General features: G+C 38.2%; 2 protein-coding genes across 3 annotated transcripts in view; both read left to right on the forward strand.

The window, feature by feature from the left end:
- The window catches only part of map3k20a (mitogen-activated protein kinase kinase kinase 20a), a 52,890-nt gene extending 42,646 nt beyond the window's left edge, over positions 1-10,244 (forward strand). Inside the window, exons 17-20 of the mRNA XM_073854853.1 lie at positions 3,707-3,823; positions 4,063-4,135; positions 8,503-8,655; positions 8,802-10,244. Coding sequence (XP_073710954.1) covers positions 3,707-3,823; positions 4,063-4,135; positions 8,503-8,655; positions 8,802-9,478 — 1,020 coding nt within the window. The 3' untranslated portion in view covers positions 9,479-10,244. The remainder of the gene's footprint in view (positions 1-3,706; positions 3,824-4,062; positions 4,136-8,502; positions 8,656-8,801) is intronic.
- Positions 10,245-10,287: 43 nt separating this feature from the next.
- Positions 10,288-13,702, forward strand: cdca7a (cell division cycle associated 7a). 2 transcript variants are annotated; one of them, XM_073854854.1, is made up of 10 exons: positions 10,288-10,421; positions 10,960-11,091; positions 11,204-11,326; positions 11,427-11,660; positions 11,999-12,076; positions 12,178-12,369; positions 12,482-12,619; positions 12,732-12,881; positions 13,006-13,142; positions 13,328-13,702. In XM_073854854.1, the coding sequence occupies exons 1-10, from the start codon at positions 10,410-10,412 to the stop codon at positions 13,356-13,358; spliced, it is 1,227 nt and encodes a 408-aa protein (XP_073710955.1). In that variant the 5' UTR covers positions 10,288-10,409; the 3' UTR covers positions 13,359-13,702. The 2 variants fall into 2 exon arrangements, with proteins under 2 accessions (XP_073710955.1, XP_055071500.2); XM_055215525.2 differs by having other exon boundaries at positions 12,485-12,619.
- Positions 13,703-14,172: the final 470 nt, after the last annotated feature.

Genomic DNA, 14,172 nt, shown 5'->3' on the forward strand with positions numbered 1-14,172 from the left:
CAGGATATGTTTGCTTTAATACACCACAGATGCACAACAGAGCAAAGTTCACCATTGTAAATACTGTCACAATTTGTTACTGGTGTTTGCTTAAGCCTGAAGTATAGTTTGTTTTTTTACATGCTTGTCGAACTTGTTTTGCACATCATAGTTTAGTTGACTCATATGTGTACGCATGCACATTGTGACACAATGGGCTACATACTACATTCTCCTGTACGCACAAACTTTTAGCTTTAAGGCTGAAGTCCACTTTTTTATGTGTACGCGAAGGTCCGCGTACAGCGCGTGTAGCGCAATTTTTGTCATCAAAAGAGTGTGTACCAGATTTTTAAAACATTGTGTACATTGTTCATGGAATGTAGTATGTAGCCCAGGGGCCGGTTGTACCAGCTAGACGTAAAAAAGTTGGGTGTACTGTAAACACTATGTCGAGGTTAACTTCGTCCGGCTTTGTGAAAAAAATTTACGCCTGTTGCACCATCTAATATTATGACCAGACGCAGCTACGCTGAACATAGACAATGTGCGTCCCTGCGTATGCCGTTAACCACGCTATTCGCGTCGCTATGGTTACAAACTCACATTTACTGCCACCAGCTAACAAATGACAAATGAGAGCTTTTCCTTATCTCACACATTTACAAGTGCGCTGTCCCTCAAGATGCGTGTGTCACGTGCAGACCCATGAAACCTGCACGTTATCGAAATAAAAGCATTTCCTGTTTGCGTAAAAGGTAATAATTTGGCGATTATATATGATATAAGAATTTATTGGTGCTTGTCTCTCACTGTGCATGCATGAAAGCCTAGTGCTCATGTTTCCTGTGCATTAGACGTGCCAATGTTTCATCAATTGAATGATGTATGAGTCAAATGACCACGCCACGCCGGAGCACGCCCTGTTGAGTTTCAAAACATTTAGCAAAATGGCTGGCTGTTCTAGCGGCGGCCGCGAAAATGTCAGTATAACTGACAGCGAAAATTAAATTTAGTTGCCCTTGATAGTGACCCTAGCACCTTATCAACCCACCTGTGTGGTCTGTGGATGGTTGCATGGACGATCAATTTGCTTCTCCTTTTGGTGTTTCTTGGCAGTCTTTAAAACGATAGCTCCGAATTCTTGTTAAAGGCAGGATAGGCAGGAATTATCTAAAAAACTTTTTTACAAATTTGTTTAAACTGTCTTTATATACAAATACATAATTAAAATGTAAGTACTCTGAAAAAGTGAGTATAAAACTGGAGTGTCTGTAGACCTCTCACCACTGTTTTAAACACAGCTCATTATTTCCATTCGGGACAAACAAATGATTGGCTTGCGCGACTATCACTCTCTCTCGCGACCATGGCACAACCCCTGTTGCAATTGGATCTGCCAACACATGCGCACACCCGATTGATTTGAACGTGCACGAGGCACTCTAGGAAGAGCACAAGTACGACAGAGAAAGAGCATTCAGAACTCACAGTACCTGCATATGCAGTCAGCGAAAGCAAACGAGGCAAAAAAGGAATAAACAAAGAAATCAAACAAGAGTAAATGTCGCGTGGCTTTTCCTCGAGTCGACGATGCGACGTAGCGGTATTGTCTGCGGAGTGTAGTCCTCGTCAGAGTCAACAATGCTTTCATCACGGAAACTCTTACATGCAAAACACTGTATATGTTATGAATCTTCCACAAAATTCACCTTCATCACAGTGTAACTGATGGTAATGAAAAAACTTATCAATGCAACCTGTTTTTAGCTTTGTCTTATAAATATAACTAGCTTGTTTGTTACCGAATCAAACAAAATATATTTTAAATTTTACCAGTATCAATATGCTAGCTTAATAGTGAGTACTAAAAGCCATCCTATTTGTTTATATTTATAGTGAATAAAGTTAGGTGTATTATTACATGTGATTCTGACATGATGTTACTACATGCACCGCGCTCCTTCCTCTCCGCTTGTCTGAGGTAAATCCTTCTCCCAGCAAAGCTGTCGGTATCGCGTGTTCATGTGTTTTGGGGGCGTGGCTTTAGAAGAAACCCAGAAGGGAGGGGTGGAGTAAATGAAAATAATTAGCTGTGTTTAAAACAGTCATGAGAGGTCTACAGACACACGATTTTTATACTCTTTTTTTCAGAGTACTTACATTTTACTTATGTATTGGGATATAAAGACAGTTTATTTGTAAAAAAGTTTTGTAAGATAATTCCTGCCTCTCTTGCCTTTAATCTGTTAGTACAGTCTATCGCACAACAGCTTTTTCCCATTTAGACACGTTATCCCCGTGTTTTCGCTGATTTCACACTGTACACAAATGCTGCCGCTCTGTCTTTTGCCCCTCAGTGGGCGTAACCGCAGTCACTTTCGCTGAAGGTGACATCATGTGCATACCCTCTATACTTTGCGTTTGACTGTGTGCATACGCTCGCGTTTGCATAACAATGAACTATACTCAAGGCTTTAGACTTGCATCACTGTCACTGTTGATCATATGGGTGATTGAAAGTACATTTATTGTTCAAAGTGATTATTTTGTTTAAAAGTTTTTTTAATAATCTTTTTTATGGATCACAAAGTTATACAGGCCATAACAATATAATATTTTCTGTAAAAAGTGTCTTATATAGACCGTTTCAGCAGTAACAACATAAACAAACGGTTTTTCGTGGAACATAACTTCCGGTAAACTCGTTCCGGTAAACTAATTACCTTAATTTAAATCATAGCTAAAGTGTATCTAAAACCACACTGAGATAACGTTACTGTGTAAAATGTGTATTATATAATGTATACAATCTTAACTACAGAATGGCTGCCAAACCTCCCATCAAATAACATGATTGCCGTTTCCCATCGTCTTTAGGAAACCAAAACATGTGTAAAGTTTTGCTCAGACGCGTAATCTTGTCACCGCACATGCGTTTCACAACACTGTCAACACTGTTTCTCTATTTTGGTAACAAACACTGACTAATTTGGACAACAGGAAGTTATGCATTAACACAAGTTTGCATAAACATGTAATCAATAGGGTAATGAGATAAAGCATATTTGCTTTATCTTATTACGGGTGGGTGGATGAGGGATGCTCTGTCACGGGACAGAGGTGAGGGATGGCTATATGTAGAGACCTCTTTGTGCTTATTGGTTGGATAACATGGCCATGCTCCTCCTGAACTTAGTTAAAAACTAACTTCATTTAAAAATATAATTATTTGCAAAAAGTAGAAAAAGTAATGACACCGATTGTACTTGCAATTTTATAATCACCCATATGTAGAATTAACAACTTCCCAGAATGCTCTAGCAACACCCTAACAACCACACAGAACACCCTAGCAACTGCATGCAGTAGCAACAAGCTAAAAAATGCTCCAAATAAATTAGAATCTACATAGTTAGTTAATAAACATTTTCTGAGTGCAAACAGCAATTGATTATTTGACAAAATCGATTGATTGATGGAAAAGTTACTGTGTGCAAAAAGACCACCCAAACCTAAAGCGTGTTAATAATACCATTGACATCCTCTAGGTTGTGCTGTTGGGTTATATTACGCTCCCTCTTAACCTAAAAACCAAACAGGTCTATAATGTATCTGTTTGTTCAAAACATTCATTATGTTTATACTCACTTTTACCATCACTTTATCGTCATCCTGTCTATCGATGTCTCATCTGTATCTCTCACCGTCTTTCTGACCTCTGCAGGACTGTAAATGGAAAATGTACATGGAGCGTGATGGGGATGAAGTGGCAATAGCATACATCAAAGACGTGACCTTTAATGCCAACAGAACGGATGTAGATGTATTAAAGATGACCAAGGTGAGAGATGACATACTGTATATCACCATAAATGACACATCCATTATGTTTGCGGTCTGTTTTGAGGAAACAGGATACATTAGTCCAAATAGCTTTATGTAGGTCATAGCTGATATTGTTATAAAAGATGAGATATACTGCTGGTTTTGCTTTTTTTTGTGACTAAAAAGGAAACTTTTAAGCATGTTATGAATCTGGTTCAATGTTAACTTGATGAGCTTTACTGTTTTACTCCCCAGCCTCCATTTGTGATGGATAAATGGATAGTCGGAGTATCTGGGACACAAACCGTTGAGTGCATAGTTAACTATGAGAGTATGTACCAGGATAAATACAGCGTAGTGCTACTAAACGTATGTATGAATTCAAATGTATACATTAAAAATTGAATGGATGGTTAAAAGTTGGCCGAGTGGTCATTTAAAGTTATTACAATTATATAATGATTACAATGATGTCAGAGCCGATGGTGTAGTGGACAATGCTCCAACATATGGTGCAGATGCACTTTCGGCAACCTGAGTTCGCATATCCCATAAGCCTCTCTCCACCGCATACTTTCCTGTCCTCTCCTATAATATCATCTATCTAATAATGGCAAAAATGACCAAAAACATCACTTAAAAAAAGATTACAAAGATAAAATTTCTGTGTATATACTGTATGTCCAATAAAGTACAATAGGATTTTTAACTTTATTTTAAAAGAACAATTTGTCTCGTTTTCAATCATGGTGCATTACTTCATTTCGTACATAAATGTTTCATTAAAAGTTCTGAAATTTAGAGAAACAGTTCACCCAAAATGAAAATTAGCATATTTTTTACTCATCCTAGATCTATAGAGTGCCGAAGTCATGACGTCACTTTGTAGGCCAACCCGGAAGTTAGCGGCGCATGGGTTCCCTCGATCGAAAAGCCATTCATTTTTCCCATAGACTTTTGGAGAATCGCAAAAAATAAGATCTGTGTTCAACAAAGAGTTATGAACCTTACACGTTTTGTCTATCAAGATAATCTTTATAAGTTAAACGATAATGTATACATTTTGAAGCCTAAATAAAGCCGTCAGATATAAAATGCTAACGGTATGCTATAAACGGACTACAGCGCACTGGTCGCGGATCAACGTCATCATCAAGCTTCCTCAAACTTTATTTAAAAAACACGCTCCCTCATTATGATCTGCGCTGTTTATGGACACTTATCCACTTTTTCATGAGAAATATTGCCCATTCGTTATTTCCAAAAATGTTAGAAATTTTGTTTACGCGTGCCTCTTTGAGATTTTTTGTTAATGTTTTATTTATTTATTAGTTTATTATTTCGTTAGTTTATATAAACCTTAATATTATTTTGTTTGTGATTAAGGTTATTATGCATGATCATTGTGCCCCAAATAAACTTTAAAGATTATCTTTCACTGTATTATGTTTGATTGTATGTTTGCATACCATTTGCTAATTCGCCAGAAAAAAAACATCTCAGAAGCCCTAACTATTGCCGTATCAATTACCAATCTTATGTACTTTTTCTTACTTAGACGATAGAAAACCATAGATCGAGGAGAGAGAACCACTATAAATCTGGACATAACAGTGCAGCTTAGATGCTGGTTTACTTACCGGTATTGTAAGGGCCAGCATGAGGGACAAGGTTTATCAAGTCTCATTAAGTAAAACTATGGAGAGATAGAGGAGTTAAATAAAGTGTTCTATGTATTTATAAGATAACTATACAATCTCTGAACAAACAGAACACAGTTAAATTCCAAACATTTAATATAATAGTTATATATAATTATATATGTTGAATTTAAAGAGAATTGTCCAATAGCATCAATGCTTAAATACAATATATTATAATTAAACCATACATGTTCCCTAAATAAACCATATATACTAATTTTGTTCACATTTTCTATATATTTTTACCTGGTAATCCACAAGCCCCAATGTGAGAGCCTGTGTAGTAAATTGTATCTCACATTACTGTGAGCTGACTGGTGTATAGTTACAATAGTATAACATTTAATTTTTGGTATTTGTTAGACAAGTGACTTATAGTGCATTCAAGCTATAGATATCAGCGTGTTCTCTGGGAATTAAACAAAAGTTAACAAAATGCTCCAATCACTGATCCACAGAAACATTGCAGCAAGTTTTGTAGTAAACATCTTTATTTTCATAAAATAAGGAAACTGAAAACAAACTATATAATTCACATGACAAGTCTCTACAGGGAAAGAAGGTATTTTTGCAACACAATGTGAATGCCCACATGGAAAATGCAAGTGCAAGTGTGTATAGTTGTGGCGAATTTTACTCAAGGTCCTCAAGGATGATTTCTTTGGGTCTCCTCCATCCAGCAAAGTACGTAATGGAATCCTCAAAATGAGCAACATATTCACACACAGCACTCTTTATAAATGGGTGGTGGAACATTTTTAGGCACATCAGCCCTATCCTGTCTCAGGGAGTATGAATGATCTTCCAAAATTTGTCCAGTGGGAACATCATTTGTGGATATAAACAAAGGGGGACATTTTATCCCCTGCAGGAAAATGATAGCTGCAGATGCGAGAATGGACACTGGACATCCGGTCAGCTCGTCTAAGGATAAATTCAAAATAAGCAGTGTTAGTTTTATGGAAGTTACACCTTTACAAATTAAAATTACAAAAATCACACTTTACTACAAAAATAACAAAGATTAATATCATTGTTATCTAATGCCTAACTAGTGCTGTTTACAAATAACTACAATCATTATTATTAGTGGGTAAAGCAAAGTTGAATAAAAGTCAATAAACCAGGTATTATTTTGAATATTTTAATTAAACACATTTCTCGAAGTAACGTTAGCCTTTAATAAAACTGCAGCGGATCTAATCTATTAAACAGCAAAGTAAACAGGCTTTAAGATACGTTAAGAGAAAGACACAGGTAAGTTATTTTAGCTGTTGATTTTGTAATGAAAAACGTTCAACGCTTAACGTTACCTTACGGCACGAACAGTCTCCGCTGGGGAACATCGGATGGTAAACGTGCATCTCCGGACAAAACAAAACATGTCAAACTACAGTCTCTCCACAGTACAACAATATTTGGAAAAACTACAATTTGAAAAGACTAAATATATAACGTTATGTATATTAACTGAAAGGTAAACTTCTGAGAACGTGATGCTGAAAGGCTAGTGACAGATTTCCTGTCATGATGACGTCTAAACTCCCCGCCACGGATGTAGTCCCTATTAGCAACTTGTTAGCAACCACCGTTTTAAGGCACAATAAAGTTTAAAAAAATCACAAGCAGATTATAACTGGTGTATTTTATATCATAGAACAAAACGTGAAAATATTTAGAGGTTTTGTTACCACAGACCTTATTTCAGGCGATTTAGCAAAAACCCATTCAAAAAACCCATAGACTTCAGGGCGAGGGAACCCGTAGTGCTAAAATGCTAGCTCACTTCCGCGTTTTAGCCTACAAAGTGACGCCATTACTTCGGCACTCTATATGACTTTCTTCTTTCAGCCAAACACAGCTGGAGTTACTGAATAATATCCTGACTCTTTTCAGCTTTATAATGGCATTGGATAGTGCCACATTTTAAAGCTCCTAAAAAGCGCATCCATCCATCAAAAACTAATTCATACACTTATTACATGTCTTCTGAGGTGAACCCATGGGCTTTTGTAACGTTGGCTCAGAGGTCAGCCTCTCGTAAACACACATACTGCCGTAGTTTATAAATGTTTCCTTATAAAAACACAAGGACTAATTTTCATTTATGGGTGAACTATTCCTTAAACTACATCTTGCTGAGTTGTGTAATGTTAGTATATCTTATTAAAAAAAGGGGTCCAGATGAAATCTGTATCTGAAATCTTATTTAACATTTTCCGTGCCGAACTTTGTTGAAAATCTGAGGAATTTTTAAAGGGGCCATAGCTTGAAACTCTGACTTTTTCCATGTTTAAAGGCAGGGTCCATGATCTTGGCTACAAGTGTGTTTTGGTACTCGGCCCGACTCCCTTTTACAAAGTGTTTTTCAGAAATCGTGCACTCCGCCTTTAGGTGCTATAATTGGGTGCCAGTGCTTCTTTCAACTTAGTAAACATTAAAAGATCAACCCAGTAACTTAGTTTACCATTCTCTGCAAGCATGTGAAAAAATAGCTCATTCAGACTTCACCTGTTTTGTGACATAGGTAGCGAGTCTTATTATAATAATACCGCCCCTCAATCCAACCACGGCACTGCCATTTAGCGCAGAGAAAAAATTATTGACAGCACAATTGAGTTTCAATTTCAACAAATCACCATCATTGTGATCACTGTTTGCATTTCATCAGCTCATTTGCATTTTAAAGGACACACCCAAAATGGCATATTTTTGCTCACACCTAAAGTGGCAATTTTAACATGCTATAATAAATTATCGATGTGGTATTTTGCGCTAAAACTTCACATACGCACTCTGGGGACCCCAAAGACTTATTTTACATCTTAAAAAAAATCTCATAATATGACCCCTTTAATAAACGAAAATGCAAGGAGCTGAACATATCCAGAACTTTATGAATGTGCTGCTGAGATTTCTGCTGTTCATATACTCCTGCTTAGTCAGTACGCCAGTATGAGAGATAAATGAGTTCTCTATCTGCATCTTTTCCAGAGTAACGTGAGATCCCCCAAGTCTACAAGACATATGCACACAGTGCAATGGGGTCAGGACAGCGGTAGAGATGTCATTAAACCCGTCGAGCTGATCATCGATACTGCACCAACCAATAGAGAAGGACACAACAGAGGCAGGTCCAATTCAGGTAAGTGTTTGATGATATGAATTGTATGAAATTATATGGAAAAAAAATAGTAGTCAAAGTAAAATGAATCTAATCTAACAGCTGATTGGTAGGGAAACTGTAAATGTAAAGATATATTTGCAAACGTTGTCATTCTTTTCCATCAGGTGTTGATCCCAGATGGATTTACAGTCTGAGAATGAAGCAGATCAACCAGCAGGCGGCCCAGAACTCCACGAGCCGCCCTGATAACATGACGCTCCCTCAGTTCCTGTCTGCGCTCGGGAACCAATCATCTTACGCCGCCGCTGTGAGGAGATCGCCCAATCGCAGCCCTCTCTCTCCGTGGACAGACTCGCGGAGCTCCTCTCCAACACTCTCAGTCAAACTGTCCAACATCCATCTGGGGTCAAAGGGCAGCAGCCCATCCAGCACAACATCGGAGAGCGCCTCTGAGCGAGAGCGCCCCGCTAGCGCTGGATCCAAACACAGCTACAGCAAAAACAGTTACTATGAACACACTCTAAAGATCACCGGAGGAGGACGAGGAGGAGGAGGAGGTGCCAGGAGGTCCTCTGGGGGACCTAATAACTTTAAAGGATTTAGAGGACCCCAACAAGCCGGGCGAGCGCGACACCACCAGCGGCCGATACCAGGGATGTCACTTGAGACTGAAAGGGTTAAGCAAAAAGGGCAGACTGAAGAGGGTGGGGCTAGTGATGGGGAATGGATCAAAGTAGAAAGAAAAAAACCTAATAAACAGGAATGCAAACATCAGGAAGTGAGGCAAACCAGAGGTCGCCCAAAAAGAGGAGGGAGAGGAGGTGGGCGTGGCCGAAGTTGAGGGTTTGCCCAGTTCTAGGGAGGACCTGTCAATTGTCACTTAACACTGGTTGTTGCAAAGGGATTTTTAGTGTACCGAGTAAAATATGTGCTAATGCCTAAATTGGCATTAGTAGTAAAATATAGACAGTTTATGCACTACTGATAAGTAGTTATCAGAAACACTCATGTTAAATGACATATTTAGGGTTTTTCTTATTTTAAAAATATAAAACATTTGTATTCCTATACAACTAGAGCTTAAACTATTTTTTGCTCACTAAGAAAATGTATATTTTCTTTTTAAATGTTAATCTTTAATGGTGATAATCAAGGATCTTTTCTATTAAGCTGTCACTTGTCTCCCTGCAAAATAAGATGATATCATTTTCTTTCATGATGTCAAATTATTTATTTTATATGATATACTTTAAGATGAATATTTATTATGAAATTTGATGTTTTATGTCGAGCTGATATGTTATTAAAAATTACAATTTAAAGGACATTGCCTCTTTCATCTAAAGCTGTAAAGACAGGATTTCGCGCGATTTGTGCGTCCTTGAGATCAGAGATTTGGCGCCACAGCTATAGATCCTGGAAGGGCACTTCATGTCAAATGGCGTGTATGTGTGCTTTTTTATAATCTGTCACATAACCTAACGCTTACATTAGATTAACTTCACCAAATAAATATATACAATTATACAGTGGATAATATCTTTACGTTATATATATTTTATTAAATAAAGTTACTTTATTACCTTTATACATCTTTCAGGACTCGACTGTGGCGCGGAAGAAACCCACGCCCCTTTTAAGAATTACCCGCGAACTTCCACACTAAACTCGCGCGCTGCAGGACAGAGAGGTGCATTCGCATACAGGGGAGCAACTGGTCACAAACATCACACGTTTACGCAATTTTCTTTTTATCGTCAGATTACACGACAATGCGCTCAAAGGTAAAGTGAATGTTTACTCTTTGTTTTTCCTCATTTGTTGTTTTGTGAATATTGAATAGTTTCTGGAAGTTTATCCACGCGGAGCCAGTAGTTTATTTGCAGAAAGATTGTTCAACACTAGTCGTAAGAAACTAGTTTGTCTGCGTAAACTGATCGTTGTGATTGTTTGTTAGTGAGAGCATGGGTTGTTTTTTGTGTGTAACGTTAGTATGTTTGTGAAGTTTTAGTAAGTGTGAGGTGGGGGCAGGGGGACCCTAAGAAATGCAAATATTTCCTTATCTGATCTCTGACCTTTTGTTAATCTCTTTAAACTGTGTCCTCTGTTGTAATGAGTTTTAGTTGTAGCCCTTAAAGGATCAGGAGGACTCCTCTAGTAAATTAAACGTGGTTTAGGTAATAATAAGGGACTTGGGAAGTGTTCATAACTCTCAGATGTATCAGATCAAGTAGAGACCGAGCATGCATACTTTGCTGTACTTTCTAACCTAATCTACTGTAAAGGTGATTTTTCTGACGTGTTTTTTTTCCTCGTGCACAGAGGCAGCAGGGGTCTCCCCCCTCCACCAGAATGAATCTGCGCAGTTACAGGAACACAGCTGCTGTTCCCATGGAAACCTCCTCTTCAGATGACAGCTGTGACAGTTTTGGATCTGATGGTTTTGGGAACTCGGTACGTTGTTAACTTTATCACCTTTCTTCTTTGCCTTCACCCGCAATCATTCATCAACATCATTTTTATTTGTATAAGATCAGCAAGTTAATATGTTGACTTTTTTTAATAGAAGAGACCACTGAGGCAAACTAGGACCTCTCCTCTGAGTAAGAAAGTGTTTGACCTTCCTGTGGAGGAGGAAGATACCTGCAGCGGGTTTGAGGACGACCTGAATGATGACATGACAGACATGGTTTGTGACCACCCTGAAAGTCTTCAAATCATTTAAAACCGTAATGATAAACGCACCCAGTCCAAATTCATCAACTAATAGCATCTTGTTTGCTTTTCAGAACATGAATTCTGACACCGAATGCTGTTCGCCTCCCAGAAAAACTCGCCGATCATTCACGCTTAAAGTAGCAATGAAGTTTCCACCGAAACGAGCCAGTCCATCAAAACCTGCAGCATCTGAACCCAAACCTGAGCCTAAACCCCAGCCCAAGACCAAAGAACCCAAGTCTGAATCTGAGGGTGATAACTTCATGTTGAAGAGAGCTCTAAATATTAAAGAAAACAAAGCTATGGTGAGACTACATGCATGTCCATATGTTGCATTATATATCCCACACAATATGTATTGTGAAAATGCATTAAATAAGGTTGTTTTCCCTAAAAATTGTTATAAAAATACCTGGAAATCCAGTTTAATACTTATTTCTTGGGTCATGATGTGCTAAAACGAAAAATCAGATTCATGTTTTGCTCCTTTGCAAAGTTCTGATTGGATATTAGGTTTTAAATAATTTTTAAATAATGATGTATACATGCACACTTGTACTGTGCAACCCTGTTTGTTAGTGTGCATTAATGTGTTCTCAGTTTGTTTGTAGTTGTTTATACTGATTTATTTTTTCTTTTTTAGCTGGCTAAGCTAATGGCTGAACTGGACAAAGTTCCTGGGCTCTTTCCTAAAAGGTCGTCTTTATCTCAGGGCAGCACGGTAAGGCTTTAGGGCTGTTTATTTATAAAAAAAAAATATTTTTTGATTGAATTTAAAAAATAATTGTAATTGAGTAATTGAATTTTATTTTTGCCGTACAGCCTCGTGCACCACGGCGCTCGGCTCAGCCTGGTTCAGCTCGCCGGAGAAATCCAGAGCGGACGTCTCGCCCTCACACGCGTTCACGTTCACTTGTCGACGGGCCGCCTTCTCCCCCTCCAGAGGATGATGATGATGAAGACGACAAGTTCAGTCTCGTCCGAAGGCAAAAAAATTATGATGATGAAGAGGAGGTGAGTAAAGTTCGCTTTAGTTTTGAGATGGCTGCTTGACCGATTATATCACTTTTCCAATCTTATTTTGTTTGCTCTGTATTGATGATTTCCGTCTTTGTGTATGTATGAGGAGAGGGAACCACGTCGACGCAGTTATAACAGCACGTTGACTATTCCTCATGTCGTGAGGCCTGTGGAGGAAATCACTCAGGCTGAACTGGACAACATCTGCGTCAACGTCAGGGAGAAGATTTACAACCGTGCCACTGTAAGTGTCCTTTAGACTCCTTAAAAACTTCTGGTTAGTCTGTTACAATAGCGGTTGGCTTCAGTGAAATACCTTGGTTTTAGTTCATGCAAATGTGTATTTTTATTTAAAGGGCTCCACGTGCCATCAATGTCGTCAGAAAACCACAGACACCAAGACCAACTGCCGTAATCCAGAATGTGTGGGTGTTCGAGGGCAGTTCTGCGGGCCTTGTCTCAAGAACCGCTACGGTGAAGAGGTCCAGGATGCCCTCCTGAACCCGGTTAGTTGTATTCTCCAGTAAAATGTCCTATAGGACGTCTTCAGTCGTATATCTTAACGTAAAGATGTTTCATACTCACTCTATAAACCAGTATTGACAATTGGTACCTGCTTGTTTCCTATAGGAGTGGCTCTGCCCCCCATGCAGGGGTATCTGTAACTGCAGTTTCTGCCGGGCCAGAGAGGGGCGCTGTGCTACAGGTGTGCTTGTGTATCTGGCCAAGTACCATGGCTATGACAACGTCCACGCTTACCTGAAGAGGTAACGGTTTATTTATCATAAGTATTGTTTTTAAAAATAAGATGTGTATTTGGATGCTGTTTTTAAACATCTTACATTTGATTGCTGTTCGTGTAGTTGGGAACCTTACTAGGTTTTGGGATAAAGCTGTTATTTCTGTTGTGACCTGTGGAATGTAATCTTGACCCTCTTGCATCTTTCCACAGTTTGAAGAAAGAACTAGAAGAAGCTGAATGAAAGAGTGAAAACTGTTGCCGTTTCAGAGTTCCTTACACCATTTCTGCATGATTCATAGAGCTTCCCTAAACCTGCTGCACATTTTGTAATTTGAGTAGACCGTTGTCTACCTGAAAAGCTTTTTAAATTTGCATTGTTTTAAATGTATACGATGAATTGTTTTTGTTTTGAAAGGGAGAGGTTTTTATCTTTGTACTGTATTGATGACTTTGATTTTAATTGTTGGCTGCAATACTTATTTGAGCATTATTTGAATCAATAGATTCTTAAGTTTTGTGCTTTGGCGCTGTTTTAACTGCGTTGTGTACTGCTGAAGTACTTGAATAAATACTGTGCCTTTTTAAGATCTTTAGACGAATATGAATGAAAGAAGTCATCATTCCCAATCTTTCTCAACGTGGTTTGTTACTATTGAATGTTTCAAAGCTGTCTGAAGTGTTTTAGACTCAAGACTTCATGATCTCAATGTTTTCATTTAATGCAAACAACTGAAGGTAAGCATCCCAACTTGGCATGTAAGAATAGTTTCTCTTTAGCCACAAAACTATTAAAGTCTGAAATTAAATGGGTTAAAATGTGATTTTGAAGGTGCCAAAGAATGCATTAACATAATCTGTTACATTGTTCTTTGATATCTACATGGAAGGTTTGTGGATTTTATTAAATGTAAAAATTACCTAGAGGTGGTTTTACATGTCCATTTACAACCCTATGATTTACCTTTAGAATGAAATGGTCTATGAATAGGGTCATGAATAATAATGTTGAGCACTGCTCTGATTGGCTGTTTCTCAGAGCAGCTACTTCAGTAGCT

Source organism: Misgurnus anguillicaudatus, chromosome 17 (genome assembly GCF_027580225.2).
Source record: "Misgurnus anguillicaudatus chromosome 17, ASM2758022v2, whole genome shotgun sequence".
NCBI classification, from domain to species: Eukaryota; Metazoa; Chordata; class Actinopteri; order Cypriniformes; family Cobitidae; genus Misgurnus; species Misgurnus anguillicaudatus.